The sequence below is a fragment of the Mytilus edulis genome, chromosome 3 (assembly GCF_963676685.1).
Source record: "Mytilus edulis chromosome 3, xbMytEdul2.2, whole genome shotgun sequence".
Taxonomy (NCBI): domain Eukaryota; kingdom Metazoa; phylum Mollusca; class Bivalvia; order Mytilida; family Mytilidae; genus Mytilus; species Mytilus edulis.
Window position 1 is genome coordinate 41,081,790 of NC_092346.1, and position 16,119 is coordinate 41,097,908.

The 16,119-nt window shown below is 31.0% G+C and overlaps 1 protein-coding gene across 1 annotated transcript; it reads left to right on the forward strand.

Annotated features, from left to right (window-relative positions):
- Positions 1–2: 2 nt before the first annotated feature.
- LOC139516487 (BRISC and BRCA1-A complex member 2-like) lies at positions 3–12,619 on the forward strand. Its single transcript, XM_071306627.1, has 11 exons — positions 3–191; positions 1,928–2,004; positions 2,986–3,083; positions 3,891–4,082; positions 7,586–7,660; positions 8,122–8,222; positions 8,956–9,055; positions 9,536–9,606; positions 9,952–10,034; positions 10,958–11,111; positions 12,144–12,619. Exons 1-11 carry the CDS (start codon positions 61–63, stop codon positions 12,208–12,210), a joined length of 1,149 nt encoding a protein of 382 aa, XP_071162728.1. The 5' UTR covers positions 3–60; the 3' UTR covers positions 12,211–12,619.
- Positions 12,620–16,119: the final 3,500 nt, after the last annotated feature.

Below are 16,119 nucleotides of genomic sequence, written 5' to 3' on the forward strand. Positions count from 1 at the left end.
AAATTGTAATCACCGACTGCAACCGGAGAAGAAGATAAACACGGATACAGCTGAACAGAAATGAATCACAACGATTATGATGTTCTTTTAGGGATTTCGCCTGATATTCGACAGTTTGCAGAAACATTGATAGAACATTCATGTTTTGGTATATGTGGAGGAAAAGCTAGATTAACAGATGTTAGATCGGGGTAATCTATTTATACAAAATTGCTGTTTTTACATTACAAGGATTACCTAAAAATGGTCCGTCCAGGCTTCCTACTACAGTACAGTCAGTGTACTAGTTTTAATAATTATCATTATGACGTCTTGAACAGTTCATTGAAAGGCTATTATATGTTTATGCTGTGACATTTTGTAGGATGGGGTCGTAGCAAATATTTATAGTCTTTCAAGACACTATAATAATTTGGACTATAATCTACATATTTTTGTATCATTACTATTTGGCATATACAAGGGTCGTTTAATGACTCGTTTTATAGGGGTATCCTACCGTAGTCTAAAATCAGTCATCTTGTTGTTTCATTCGGTATCTGTGTTTGAATTTATCACACAGGGAAACTACATATGGACATGATTGACATCACTACGCTACTACCTGTACCAGCGTACAAAATTAATGCAGAATATATTTTTTCTACTCTTTTGAATAAAAAAAACATTTCTAAAGATATGTTTTCATTGTTATTCTAAACTATTGCTGAAATTTGCCATATTTTTAGTGGGTCTCATTGGGGTCTAAGCATGATGTGGGATTGCCGATTTTTTGTAAGCGTGACACGTGAAAGTCATATTATTGTGCTGTGAAAATGGGAAAGGAAGTTCAGAGGGACACGGGAAATTACAAAAAAATGAGAATTGCTTACATACATAGTGTAAGGTAGCAATAAACAGTTAGAAAAATATCAAAATTTGCCCTCATGAATTTTACCATCCCCTTTTCATTGCTTTCTTGCAATATTAAGCTTACTATTTGTGTCATATATGTGCATATGTATGGAATCAGAATCTTCCATAGATTTTATATCCTGTATGTGAAATGGTAAAATATGGTGTCTTTTGGGTGTATCCATGGCAACAATCTGCATTTATTTGCAGAAAGGGGGGGAAAATAAAGGCAACAGTAGTATACCGCTGTTCAAAAATCATAAATCCATGGACAAAAAACAAAATCGGGGTAACAAACTAAAACTGAGGGAAACGCATAAAGTATAAGAGGAGAACAAAGACACAACATTAAAATGTTACACACACAGAAATGGACTAAGCATTAGACAAAATCCTATGTGAATAACAAATATAACATCAAAACCAAATACATGAATTCGGGATAGATAAGTACCGTGACACGTCTTATAGTAATGTGAAAATAGAAAAGATGTCACATATTTCCCCATAATTTGGCTAAAAGTAGAATTTCAATCGCTTGAAGTAATACCTTTTCTGAAGCTGTACCTATGGCTGGTCGAGCTATGAAAATACGGAGAGTCAGACAGAAAATAGCCAATAAAACATGTAAAAAATAATCTTGATGTTCTTATAAACCATCTTTGAAGGCTAAATTAGTACTCAGCTGTCTGAAAATGAATTTTATTACACAATAACTTTCATATTTGAAAAATCCAACGGGGCCAAAATGCGTAACTAAACTCCTTACTGTGTATTGCTACATAAGCGGGAGATGGGAGACAAAACAGTAAGCTTGATCTTGGATCATAACCCCCCATTGAGACCCCCTTTCTAATGGCCGTTTCAAACCTGAATTCCGAATTCCTAAAAATGGGAAAAATGTCCTTTACAGAACCATGTTCAGGACTACAAATTTTAGGTTTTATTTACAATTATGTTGTCAAAGATTTCTTAAATAGAGTTCTTACATAAACATTTAGAATTAATGTTTATTATTTTTTATTTTTTACAGATCTGTGTCATTCATTGCTGGTTGTGAAGGAGACAGATTTAAAGTACTATTGCCTTATGCTGGACAGACTTTAACATGTAAATATCCATCATGTCCATATTTGAAACAAACAAAAACACTAGACTTGTTCACACATACATGCACATTCTTATATGTATATCATGTATATCAATAAATTTAATATTTGTAGCTGCACAACAAACAAAATATTTTTTAGCCTAGTACGCTGTTGCATGTACATGTCAAGTAAAATATTTGCTTTTTAAGTTACTGGGTACAAATAACCAAAAAAGACATTAGATAGATATTAGAAGTAGTATATGGATACAACAGCTTACCAAAAAGAATCATAGGAGATGCTGGATGTATACATCAATGAGAAAGCAAATATGTATATATATGACAAAGAAAATAACAGAAGACACTTAGAAGTCATCCTACAGTCTTCTTCATGTCAAACTCTATGTAGAGTCTTGACTAGCTAAGTTTGAATAAATTAAACAAAAGATCTGCTGTGTACACTGAAATTGTGACAAAATGCTCAAAATAACAATTAAAAACCATTAGACTTCATATGTATGACATAAGACAGGCACTGACTGCACTATATACACATGTATTAGACTTATCACAGAATATTATTACAGGAATGTGCAAACATATACCTTAATGGTTTCTATAATTGTATATTGACATCAAGATAGTAGAAAAGTTCAATTATCGCTATTTTACGAAATTTTCCTTTGATCTTACTGACTGATAAATTTCTTTCTCAGCAATGTCGAGTAATATGAAAAATTATCGCTAAAAACTAAGGGAGCATGTGCTATTGTTAATGAAATTAACATGAAATTAACAATGTTGTTATATGTAAAATAGTGATCAACAGATTATCAATAGTCATAATCTCAACTTGATTTTCACTTTCAAAGTACTGGCTCAAGCAAGAAATCAATCTTGTTGAGATGATCAACAATATTCTATCATTATCCCATATATTCAGCCACAAAAATCCTTTTTCTTTATAAAAAATATTTACTTAAAATAATTCTTTTCAGGGGAGGTAATATTTGATAAATATAGTCCAGAAGAATCACCAGATTTTATTTTTGGATCAGAAGACACAGATTTTTCACCTGATATAGCTGATATTAAGGTTTGTCTTGCAGATATCAATAAAACAAAAACATAAAATAATTTTTGAAATCATTACACAATGTACAAATGTATCTACATGAATACATCGCCTTAGTATATGTGTTCATATGTGTCATTTTAAACTGCACACAAAACAATTTTACAAATGAAATGCATATATTTGATTTGATAAGTGATATGAAAAATATGTCAGTTTTTGTAGAAATGCGTGAGTATACTTATTTAAAAATTAAAAATGCTTGGTAAGCAAACAACCTGTTAAAATTCCTTTGTAGGAAAGCTTTTTTTACAAAAATCCTAAACAAAGTTCCGATGTCATCATTATATACAAGTATGAGTATAAAGCTAGATTGTGATATATATCAAAAGTAGGATTGTCTGTTTACACAATTAATGACAATTATCTCAAGAATCTGCTTATTATCTAACTTTCAATGGAATAACTTTCATGAAAATCAGAAAAATGACTTAAAGACATAGAAACTTTTTCATAAAAATTGTCAAATGTGTCAGAGGAAAAGTCATTCAGATACAAAAATGTATCACCATGTATGAATGCCAATAGGTCTTGAAAGAATATTACTTGATTTAATATAAATTACAGGAGATGTGGGGCGGGGATCAATGAAACAACAACCCAATTACACAAAAACGCAAAAGACATCTAGTCAACATACTTTCTTCAACTAAATAAAAATGGTTATAGAAAATGTAAAGTACACTTCATTGTCTGTTTTTGACCATATTGACATGTAAATTCAGGTATTTACTTTTCGCATAGTGATATATATGTATCTATTTATAGACATTAGTAGATTGGGATTATCATAATCCTTATGCCCTGCTCCAAGTTATAGAAGAACTTCTAAGAATGTATAAGGCCCACCAGGAGCGTATAGTAGAAGCTTATGACAGATTACAATTTGAATATTCATCACTAGTTAACCAATCAGATATCACCTCACAGCATGTGGAAGTACATATACTTAGGTTTGAGGTAAGTTGTAATTACAATTTGAATATTCATCACTAGTTAACCAATCAGATATCACCTCACAGCATGTGGAAGTACATATACTTAGGTTTGAGGTAAGTTGTAATTACAATTTGAATATTCATCACTAGTTAACCAATCAGATATCACCTCACAGCATGTGGAAGTACATATACTTAGGTTTGAGGTAAGTTGTAATTACAATTTGAATATTCATCACTAGTTAACCAGTCAGATATCACCTCACAACATGTAGAAGCACATATACTTAGGTTTGAGGTAAGTTGTAATTACAATTTGAATATGCATCACTAGTTAACCAATCAGATATCACCTCAAAACATGTAGAAGTACATATACTTAGGTTTGAGGTAAGTTGTAATTACAATTTGAATATTCATCACTAGTTAACCAATCAGATATCACCTCACAACATGTGGAAGTACATATACTTAGGTTTGAGGTAAGTTGTAATTACAATTTGAATATTCATCACTAGTTAACCAATCAGATATCACCTCACAGCATGTGGAAGTACATATACTTAGGTTTGAGGTAAGTTGTAATTACAATTTGAATATTCATCACTAGTTAACCAATCAGATATCACCTCACAACATGTGGAAGTACATATACTTAGGTTTGAGGTAAGTTGTAATTACAATTTGATTATTCATCACTAGTTAACCAGTCAGATATCACCTCACAACATGTAGAAATACATATACTTAGGTTTGAGGTAAGTTGTAATTGATAGAATGTAATCAGTGAAACGCAAAACAGCAGTCCCTTATAACATTTATATAAAATGAAGTATTAGTAGTTATTTATTTTTATGCCCCGTCTACGATAGTAGTAGGGGCATTATGTTTTCTGGTCTGTGCGTCCATTCGTCCGTCTGTTCGTTCGTCTTTTCGTTCGTCTGTTCGTTCGTCCGTTCGTCCGTCTGTCCCATGTCAGGTTAAAGTTTTTGGTCGAGGTAGTTTATGATGAAGTTATAGTTGCATCCATTTGTAACTTTACATACATAGTCATTATAATAGGGAATTTCTAAAAAGTACCTCAAATTTAGGTTTTGGTCCTCATTTCATGGTTCATTGAACATGAAAATGAGATTGTGTGAAACAGCTCTTTGCCAGGTTAAAGTTTTTGGTCGAGGTAGTTTATGATGAAGTTATAGTTGCATCCATTTGTAACTTTACATACATAGTCATTATGATAGGGAATTTCTAAAAAGTACCTCAAATTTAGTTTTTTGGTCCTCATTTCATGGTTCATTGAACATGAAAATGAGATTGTGTGAAACAGCTCTTTGCCAGGTTAAAGTTTTTGGTCGAGGTAGTTTATGATGAAGTTATAGTTGCATCCATTTGTAACTTTACATACATAGTCATTATGATAGGGAATTTCTAAAAAGTACCTCAAATTTAGTTTTTATGCCCCACCTACGATAGTAGAGGGGCATTATGTTTTCTGGTCTGTGCGTCCGTTCGTCCGTCTGTTCGTTCGTTCGTTCGTTCGTCTGTTCGTTCGTCCGTCTGTCCCGCTTCAGGTTAAAGTTTTTGGTCAAGGTAGTTTTTGATGAAGTTGAAGTCCAATCAACTTGAAACTTAGTATACATGTGCCCTATGATATGATCTTTCTAATTTAAATGCCAAATTAGAGTTTTGACCCCAATTTTACGGTTCACTGATAGAAAATGGTAGTGCAAATTTCAGGTTAAAGTTTTTGGCTTCAGGTTAAAGTTTTTGGTCAAGGTAGTTTTTGATGAAGTTGAAGACCAATCAACTTGAAACTTAGTATACATGTGCCCTATGATATGATCTTTCTAATTTAAATGCCAAATTAGAGTTTTGACCCCAATTTTACGGTTCACTGAACATAGAAAATGATAGTGCAAATTTCAGGTTAAAGTTTTTGGCTTCAGGTTAAAGTTTTTGGTCAAGGTAGTTTTTGATGAAGTTGAAGTCCAATCAACTTGAAACTTAGTATACATGTGCCCTATGATATGATCTTTCTAATTTAAATGCCAAATTAGAGTTTTGACCCCAATTTTACGGTTCACTGAACATAGAAAATGATAGTGCAAATTTCAGGTTAAAGTTTTTGGTCAAGGTAGTTTTTGATGAAGTTGAAGTCCAATCAACTTGAAACTTAGTATACATGTGCCCTATGATATGATCTTTCTAATTTAAATGCCAAATTAGAGTTTTGACCCCAATTTTACGGTTCACTGAACATAGAAAATGATAGTGCAAATTTCAGGTTAAAGTTTTTGGCTTCAGGTTAAAGTTTTTGGTCAAGGTAGTTTTTGATGAAGTTGAAGTCCAATCAACTTGAAACTTAGTATACATGTGCCCTATGATATGATCTTTCTAATTTAAATGCCAAATTAGAGTTTTGACCCCAATTTTACGGTTCACTGAACATAGAAAATGATAGTGCAAATTTCAGGTTAAAGTTTTTGGTCAAGGTAGTTTTTGATAAAGTAGAAGTCCAATCAACTTGAAACTTAGTATACATGTTCCCTTTGATAAGATCATTCTAATTTTAATGCCAAATTAGAGAATTTATTCCAATTTCACAGTCCTTTAAACATAGAAAATGATAGTGTGAGTGGGGCATCCGTGTACTGTGGACACATTCTTGTTATGCTTTCTTTTAAAACTATTTTGATTTAGTTTTAATCCCAAGATTTTAAAACATAGTGTGTTATAAAAAAGAAGGTAGAAAATAAAAATTATCTTAGAATGAAATTCAAAACAGTGTAGCTGTGGCCATTGATTGACACATTTTAAAAAATCATCCATTGACTGGGACAATTAAGGTGAACGTTTGTATGTAACGACCAATGCTCACTATGTACTTTTTAAAGACACTTAAACTATGGGGTCACCAAAGGTTTTCAACACCTAAATAAAGTAATTCGAAAAATTAATCAGAAATAACACGATATTTTGATTTATATCAATTATATATATCAAAACACAAAGGTTATTCCTGATTAATTTTTCGAATTATTTTATAATTAAAGGCGTTATGAAACCTTTGGTGTCCCCACAGTTTAAATGTCTATCCTAGGTACGTCGTGAACAGTGGTCGTTACAGACAAACGTTCACGTAAATTGTCCCAGTCAATGGATGATTAAAAGTCTTAGAAACAAATGAGGTTACAATTAAGACAATGTTAGAGATGGCAAATCATCTGAATGTAATTGTAAACTGATTTTGGTGTGTTGAATTATCTCAATAAGTTTGGCGAAGTATGCAAGTGTAACAGAACAATTGTATGTTTTGCCTCATTTTCTTATTTTCATTTTTCCTGTAAATGCATTTATAGAAGAAAAAATATGATGTCAATAGGTTTTTGAAATCATTGTGCAGAAACAACAAACTGGTATTAACCTTTGAACTTAGAACTTGACATATGACCATGTTTAATGATTGATACTTAAACAGAGCCTTCCAAATTCATATGAAATTATTTTTACACTTATTTTTTTCAGTCAAAAGTTGGACCAATTAGCTTTTTAATCAGATTACCAGTAGATTTTACCAGAATACCTCCATTTTTATCAAAGGTAAGTTTGGAATAATATTGTACTAAATAAATATTTATATTCTTGACTATTCTTTCCTTTGTTGATCATGAGAATTGCAGAACTCTAAAAAAATGTTTGTATTTTTTTAGCGTTGTTGATTTTTGTTTCCCAAAAGTGACTTAATATGTAAAGTATAGTTTCTACTTTAGTAGGAGATAATGTTGAATTAATCCTTTGTTGTTTAATATTAAATTTAAATATATTTATCCTTCAGTTTCTTATTTTCAAATGTTCACTTTAGCCTTCATAAGAAAGATGAAATTTTAGGTCTTTTGTGTACTAGATGGTGGTATAATTTTCATCAATCAAACTATAAATAAGTAAGAAAAAGGAAGAGGATACAAGTGTAACAAGTTAAATGAAGAAGCTCACAGTGGTGGTTCCTGATTTGAAGAAGTGAGATTTGCATATTTTTTATATTAATCATATCTGTATTTTAGGATAATCCTGGTGAAGATTCAGCCATCCTCCTCATAAGTTTTCTGTCTCCATCAAGTTCAAAGATCACACCACAGTTATATTTATCACCAAAAGTTGAGCAGTAAGTGACTTCATTATTAAAAAAATGTGTGGAAAAATGTAGGATTATCTACCCTTGATTCCAAAATTTTGATTTTTATATTGGAAGATTAGCAGTTTAGAATAACCTGATCTTTGAATTAAAAAAAACAAGAATGTGTCCATAGTACACGGATGCCCCACTCCCATTATCATTTTCTATGTTCAGTGGACCGTGAAATTGGGATAAAAAATATAATTTGGCGTTTAAATTAGAAAGATTATAACCTAAGGAACATGTGTACAAAGTTTCAAGTTGATTGGACTTCAACTAAATCACAAACTCTTGACCAAAAACTTTAACCTGAAACTTGCACTATCATTTTCTATGTTCAGTGGACCGTGACATTGGGGTCAAAAGTCTAATTTGGCAATTAAATTAGAAAGATCATATCAAAGGGAACATGTGTATTAAGTTTGAAGTTGATTGGACTTCAACTTCATCAAAAACTACCTTGACCAAAAACTTTAACCTGAAAGAATGAACCGACGGACGGTACGACAGACGGACAGAAGGACAGACGGACGGAAGGAAGAACAGACAGATGCACAGACCAGAAAACATAATGCCCCTCTACTATTGTAGGTGGGGCATACAAATATATTCAAATGGTAAGTTAGGCTGAGGATAAGAGAAATAAATGTTTGATTCCCTTCTCAAATTAACCTCTGTAAGGGAGATAACTGCTTAATATTTCTTGTATTTTGTGTTTCAGTGCACTAGGAGGTGCAGCAAATTTAAGAATACCAGCCTTTCCATCAGATGGATGTTTGTTAGATTATGTACCAAATGTTTCTAATTTATTATCTAATAAGGTAGGAGTAGTTGTAAGATAAAATATCAGATAACTGTACAATTGAATATCTTAAAGGTTAAGATATTAAAAATGCTCTTTTTTATGTTTTTGAAAGAAAAAAACCTCTTCCAAATGAAAATAACACTCGATATATATTAAACATTGAATAAATGTTCTGGGTTTATCTTCATTGAAAACGCACAAGCCAAAACCGTTAAAAACTAGAGATGTAGATAAAGCTATGCAGATATGCAGAAGGGTTGGAGCTATTTGATCAAAAGAGACCTAAAATAAATAGCCAAATTCAGTGATGGTCAACTTTGCCCTAGCTACAAATGTATATATAGGGAGTTTTGTGTAAAGCAAAGTCAACATACATGACATTTGCATTATTTTATCTCTTGAACTTACAAAAATTGTCACTCAGCATGAGAACATACTACTTATTTGTATTAAAATAGATTCTTTTCAGTACTGATGACTTTTTTTTTTTGGGTAGGTTGACCAAGTAGTTGCAAATTTTGAGAAAAGAAAAGAATATATCGCAGCATTTTTAAGTCATTTTGGAAGGTAGGTTTATTTATAAAAACAGTTTTAAAGGAGAGAACTCAATCTAAGAAAAATTCATGAATTTTACTATTTGAGGATATAAACCTAAAATAATGTGAATATAGAGTAAATCTGAATACAATATTTACTGTAAGCAGCTTATTTTTTCCATGATTCAGATTTATTTACATTTTGTTTGTACCATTTAGATAGTATTATTTTTTTAATGGTTAATGGTTTTGTTTGTTTTTTAAACAGATCTTTTAAGTGATATATTTGTTCGGTTCATAAAAAAAAGAAACAATGAGTACTTACCATTAATATGTACCAATATTCACAGACTATTTTATTCTGTTTATTTCACAGATCATTACTGGAATATGATGCAGATGCTTTTACAAAGATCAGCTTTTTGTTTGAATGGAATGATTTTTTCTTTATATTTTTAAGTAAGTAAAGATAACTTTTCATCATTACAATGTCAGTAGAAGTTACTCAGGTTGAACATTGTATCCTACATTGCAGAGGAAATTAAACTATGTGTGTAAAAATTCTGCCAAAACTGAAGTCAAGGCAAAATTACACCTTCTATTTTTGCCTAGTTTTTGCAGTATTTGTATCACAATCTCTCATTATATCCATTGCTGCTTTGAACAAAACAAATGAAATATTCATATTCATATTATAATAGGATCACTTTATTAATGTCAAACTCTTTTGCCTATTATAGTTTATTCCTTAGATTATTGGGGAATCCAACTCAGTTTTTCAAATAGAAGGATGGACACATAATAGTAATTGTTCATATCTTCACCCAGATAGGATGAAATATCATCATTAGTAACAGTATATTTTACACAACTAAATTTAGTGTGTCGACAAAAAAGACAACAACACTCATGTTTTTACCGCATAGTATCTGTTTATTGGGTCTACATGTTTCGCCTAATCGATAGGCATCATCAGGACAATTGTACAAAGAAATATGACAGTGAAGTATGAATTTAGCGGTTTTAACCCGAAGTGTAAGGCAGCAACCATTTGATTTTCTGGGGGGGGGGCTATGGTTTTTTTTGGAAAAAAAAGTTTGTTTCCAGGTTTTGGTGAAAAATAATTTGTTTTGGACCCTGAGTAAAAAAAATTGTTTGTTTCACCCTGAGCTGCCACTATATGTAATGCTAAAATTGAAAGAAAAAAATTGACTTCGGTTTGTCGCTAAAAAAATAGATTGTTCTTCGCCGAAGGCGAAAAAAAAAGTTTGCACAGAAAAAACATTTAGTAGAATATTGCATTCAGTTTCTAATCAAATCCAGGTGTTCTGCTAACAAAAATAAATCTAATTACTTCATCTTGGTATTTGTTTTTATTAAAGTTGATTTGCCACAGTTCTTTCCACAAGAACAACCAGAATTCAAATTCCAGTCTATTTATCATCAAGATGCCAAGCGAAAACCATTCATTCAACCATTTGGGGATTACCCATACAGTCCAAGATGGACTGGGAATGAAATGGCACAAAGAGCAAAGTAAGTAGAGTCTGACAGTATATACCAACACAGTCAGTAAGAATGTTTTTGCTATAACTGTGAACCATTAAATTTCATATGTATTTAGATTTCAAGCAAAAAGTCATGAATGTAAATGAAAAAGATTTTTACCGAAACACTAATTATTGTATTCAGTGTTTGTCACAAGTCAGTATTTGTGCAAAGCAATCTATATTTTTTTTCACAAATACAACTTACAACTCTCATTATCACCATGCGTCAATCTTGGTCACCAAACAATCTAAAGAAATGAAATCTTGAACAAAGACTATCTGGCTCTCCAGGTTGAGGATTGATGGACAGGTCGACATCCTTTCATTATAAAATAGAAGATATTGTTTCAGAAAACCAATGACATTTGCCTGTTAAGAAGTATAAGAATTTGTTTTTTTAGATATTTAAATGTCTGTTGAACAGGTTCTCTTAAGCTGTTGTAGCTCAATCTGGGTGATCAGTCAAATTGTGCTGAATTATCTCCCTTAGATAAATTATAAAAAAACTCTCAATTACGATTTAGAAGTCTAATTAAAATATTACAGACATATTTTAGAAGCACTGATGGCTTTAATTTGCAGCAAAAACAGTTTCACCCTAAAACTCATAAAAAAAAATGCATTCTTTTTGGACATTTTTTAAAAGAAGTTTTCATTTTTGCATCAATACTTTCAGAGCAGTCTAAAAAATATATACAGACATTATAAAGTCAGTATTAAGTAAATTTACTCTATAATGTCTACATATATATTTTTCGACTGTTCTTCATAGTAAAAATCCAAAATTGGAAATTTCATTTGAAAAATGTTAAAGGGAGATGATAATATTAATAGAGAAAATAAATATCAACCAAGCTATATGTTAAAGCTGAAATTGTAGCTATAGTGAACCTGTTTAAGGCTAAATTTTATAGTAAGCAGTCATTCATTAAAACAGTTATGTATTTAAATTGACAAACTGAACTGTTAGCTTTAGAGATTGTAAAAGTTTGTAAATACTGTGTATTTATATTTTCAGATCTTTTATTTTGAAGAACATCAGTGATTTTCAGAAAGCATCTGTCCACAGTGGATCATTGAACTGAAGAACACAAATTCTGATTCTATATATGGGCATAGTGTTGTTATTTTTAGTTTAAATCAGACCCAGGATTTCATTTTGATAAATTAAAGTACTGAACATCTACACAGATGGCTTTAATAATGAAAAGTGAACTTCAATCATGGTCAATTTATAAAAAAAAGTCCTGATAGAAAATGCATAAATTACTCTTCATACAATTTATTAAAGAACAAAAATGATTGATATTTTTAAAATCATATAATATATGTAGATACAATTATTCACTCATTTTCATACCTCATCAAACTGGAGTATCTGTCATTCAACAGTAAGGTACCTTAAAAATCTCTCATTTACAACCATACAATTTATATTGTCTGTTATTGTTAATTTTTAACCAGTTAAAATAAAAAAATATTATATAGATATTATTTCCAGACTTGTGTTATTTCTATCCTTCTGTCAAGCATCAATGTACCCTTAAACTATTTGTATACAGTTTTATATACTCCGGAAGGTAAAAGATCTGGATGTATGCAGATACCTTATGTTACTAATTTTCTGTCATATGAATATTGCCCTTGACCTCAATTTATCGGTTCTGCAACTGCTTATTACTAGAAATAGTGTGGTAGAGCTATAGTTGGTATATGGGTTCCTTGCAGTGTCTTCATGTCCATAAAACAGGATTCACCAAATCTCGACCTAATTTCATGGATCAGTGATCAAGGTTAAAGTTACGTCCAATTCTCAGAAACTATAATCATTAGGTGGTGTATTGAATGGTTTTATTAAAGAGGTACATGTAAGTTTTCTGGTGTCATATGACCTTGACCTCATTTGACATTTTTACATATTGTGTCTGTTTGTTTTGTTCACGCATCGGTGACAATATAATGGAATTTGATACAACTGTCATACAAGTGAGAGGTTTAGCTAGCTATAAAACCAGGTTCAATCCACCATTTTCTACATTTGAAAATGCCTGTACCAAGTCAGGAATATGACAGTTCTTGTCCATTCGTTTTTGATGCATTTTGTTATTTGATGCATTTTGTTATTTGATTTTGCCATGTGATTATGGACTTTCCGAATTGATTTTCCTCTGAGTTCAGTATTTTTGTGATTTTACTTTTTTTCATGGTTCATTGGTCAATGGTAATTTTTTGTGATTTTGTGTTATTTATTGCCATAAGCAATAGGTCAACTATTATTAATGCATGGAATAACTGTAAAGTGAATATGTTTATCAGACAAGATTAATCTTACCTTGACCTTATTGCCATGGATCCTTAAAAAATTAAGGTTTATGTGACACTTGTAGTAAATCTTTATCTTAAAGACTTTCAACATAGTCTAACAAGGACAATTAAAGCAGGCAAGACAGTTCAGTGTGTGCGCTCTTACAAACATCAGTTATCGAGAACCAATCTTTCTCTTGGTTGATCAGTTTGACAGAATATGGATTACTGCAACTTCAGGAGAAAAACACATTTTAATAGTAAGTTTTATCATGGTAATAGTAATAGGTTTCACAAAGAGTGAGAATGGGATATTGCTTGATATTAACTTGAGTTATTTAATTTCAATATAATAATAACTTAGCCTTCAGCGAGTTTATTATTACTATTTAAATTAAATAACCAGAGTTGATATCCAATTTTCACAAGTTGTTAAACCTATTTCTCTTATGGTCAATACTCTTAATGTATTAAATTAAAGATTCCATGAAATGTTGATCAAGTCTTTTGCACATGCCAGTATGACTTTATATGTCCTTTTCCAGTGTCAAACTTTAACATCAAACATTTTAAGACTTTTTATTGGCTTCAGAATGTGTGAGTATTTAGTATATTATTGAAGAAATGACATAGATGTATGTTGCCATGGACAAAATGTAGTTTTAACCTTTGAAAGTCATCAATGACATAAGGAATAGCCAATGGAAATGCTGTAATATCATCTTGTGATACTCGATTAGCCAATCAAATTAAAGAAGGCTTTTTCGTATATCATTATGTATAGTGTGATACAAAAAATATGTATTCATGCCAAAAATAGATAGCAGGCCACAACAATAAGAGAATAAACTTAATATACCTATTGAAAGCTGTATAAACTGAATCATTTGTCTAGATGTACCTGAATTTTCATTTGTAAGTCCATATGTAAAATCCATACACCTGCCTAAATACACCTTATCGCTATTTGGTCCATTCCGGGAAAAACAGTCATTTATACAACTTCCTGTTTGGGGTCACCGGCCGAAAAATGGAGGTCATCAGTAGTGAGCTGAGGGAGAATAAACTTTAGAAAGTGATCATCAAGAAACTTTGATATAGTATGATCCACTTTTTTCGAAATTAAAATTGAAGTAAAAAAATATTTTGTTTGAAGTATTTACAGTAGTTTAAACAGGTCTCATTAAAAAGTATCATGCATGGTGAATTGTTTAAACAGGGTCCCAGATAGCTTCAACTGGATGAAAAAGTTGTGTAATTTTAGAACTTATCCGGAATGGAATAAATAGCGATTAGGTGTATGGAAAGGAAAACATCTTCAGATTTGAAAGGTTTGATTTAGATGAAATCCCACTCTATTTTTCAAATATAATATTGGTAAGATGAGAAATGTTGCAGATGGTATGATATTACCCATATAGAGAGCGCATTAAAGTTTTTATATGAGTATTAAACCACTGGTCTACAATAACCAATCAACATCACATCTATAAAAATAATTTTAATCATCCCAAAAATAAAGAAAATATGACATATAAATAAATAATAAACAACAAATATATTATCTGATATACAACAAATACATCAAGGTTAATAACAGCAGTAACATGAAAAACAAAACTGTTAAAAAAGTTGTAAAAAATATAAAAAAAATTATAGAATTGCTGACAATCATATTCATATTCAAAATTTATTTACCCACTTTTGTCTACATGATAACTTAAAAAAGCATTTACTCGTATTTAATAATTCTTAAATAAAAAGATGAAAAAATGGAGATACTAAACTAGAAAACTTCCAAACCTCACCCAACCCCTAAAAAACAACTTAGGAATGCAACATTTATTTCAGTAATACTTTTCACAAATTAGGATTTAAATTGATAGCAAATATACTGGAATGTTCATGTCTTTTTTTGTGAAGAGCCCCTTGCCAAGAACACCAAATGTCCCATAGATGACCAAATAGTCACTCAAACTACCTGGTGATAGACAATTTATAACAAGACTTAATTAAAGTCTTAAAAATTTATTATCAAACTTTGGAAAAAGCAAATAGTTAGTAAGAGTATAGTATACTATGAATTTAATGGGGTATGAACTGAAGGCCTTCTCTAGTCTGTAGATGAAAATTGTTCACCAAAATCAGCAAATTTTACTCCAAACACAGAATAAATAAAGACAACAACCCTATTATGGTCACAATTTTTTAAAACTTATAAATATTATGCATATATAACTATAAATGAACACCACTTATGTTTACAATACCTAAATATATCACCAGTCTGCTCCACTGTAAATAATGATATATGATATAAATAATAATACAGATTTATGTGTATTGGTAATTGATAAGGGCTATCCCATTAAAATGTATGTTGGAGGGTAGGAAGGGAAGTTTGATTATTGAATGTGGGTCATGGATCTTTTTTTCAGTATGTGTCTATTACCTTTATACAAAATTATCTAAATAAATGGCTCGGTTGTAAGGATATTTTGAAAGTCCCTTCCTACCCTCCCACATACATTTTTAAGGGATAGCCCTAACCAGCTTTGCTTCTATGTAATTCAAATTACTTTAACATTTATTATTTAACTAAGGAAGTCGATTTCAATCTTGCAGATTTTTAATATCAACAGCATTAAATTATGTCCAATGGTTGGGTTGCAGTATAAGTAGAATAACTA

Excerpts from the sequence above, each read along its gene's own strand:
- LOC139516487 (XM_071306627.1), top strand. The coding sequence starts at position 61 with ATGAATCACAACGATTATGATGTTCTTTTAGGGATTTCGCCTGATATT. Across the intron at positions 9,607-9,951 it reads TTTTTAAGTCATTTTGGAAG|ATCATTACTGGAATATGATG; the intron begins GTAGGTTTATTT and ends TTTATTTCACAG. Across the intron at positions 10,035-10,957 it reads TTTTTTCTTTATATTTTTAA|TTGATTTGCCACAGTTCTTT; the intron begins GTAAGTAAAGAT and ends TTTTTATTAAAG.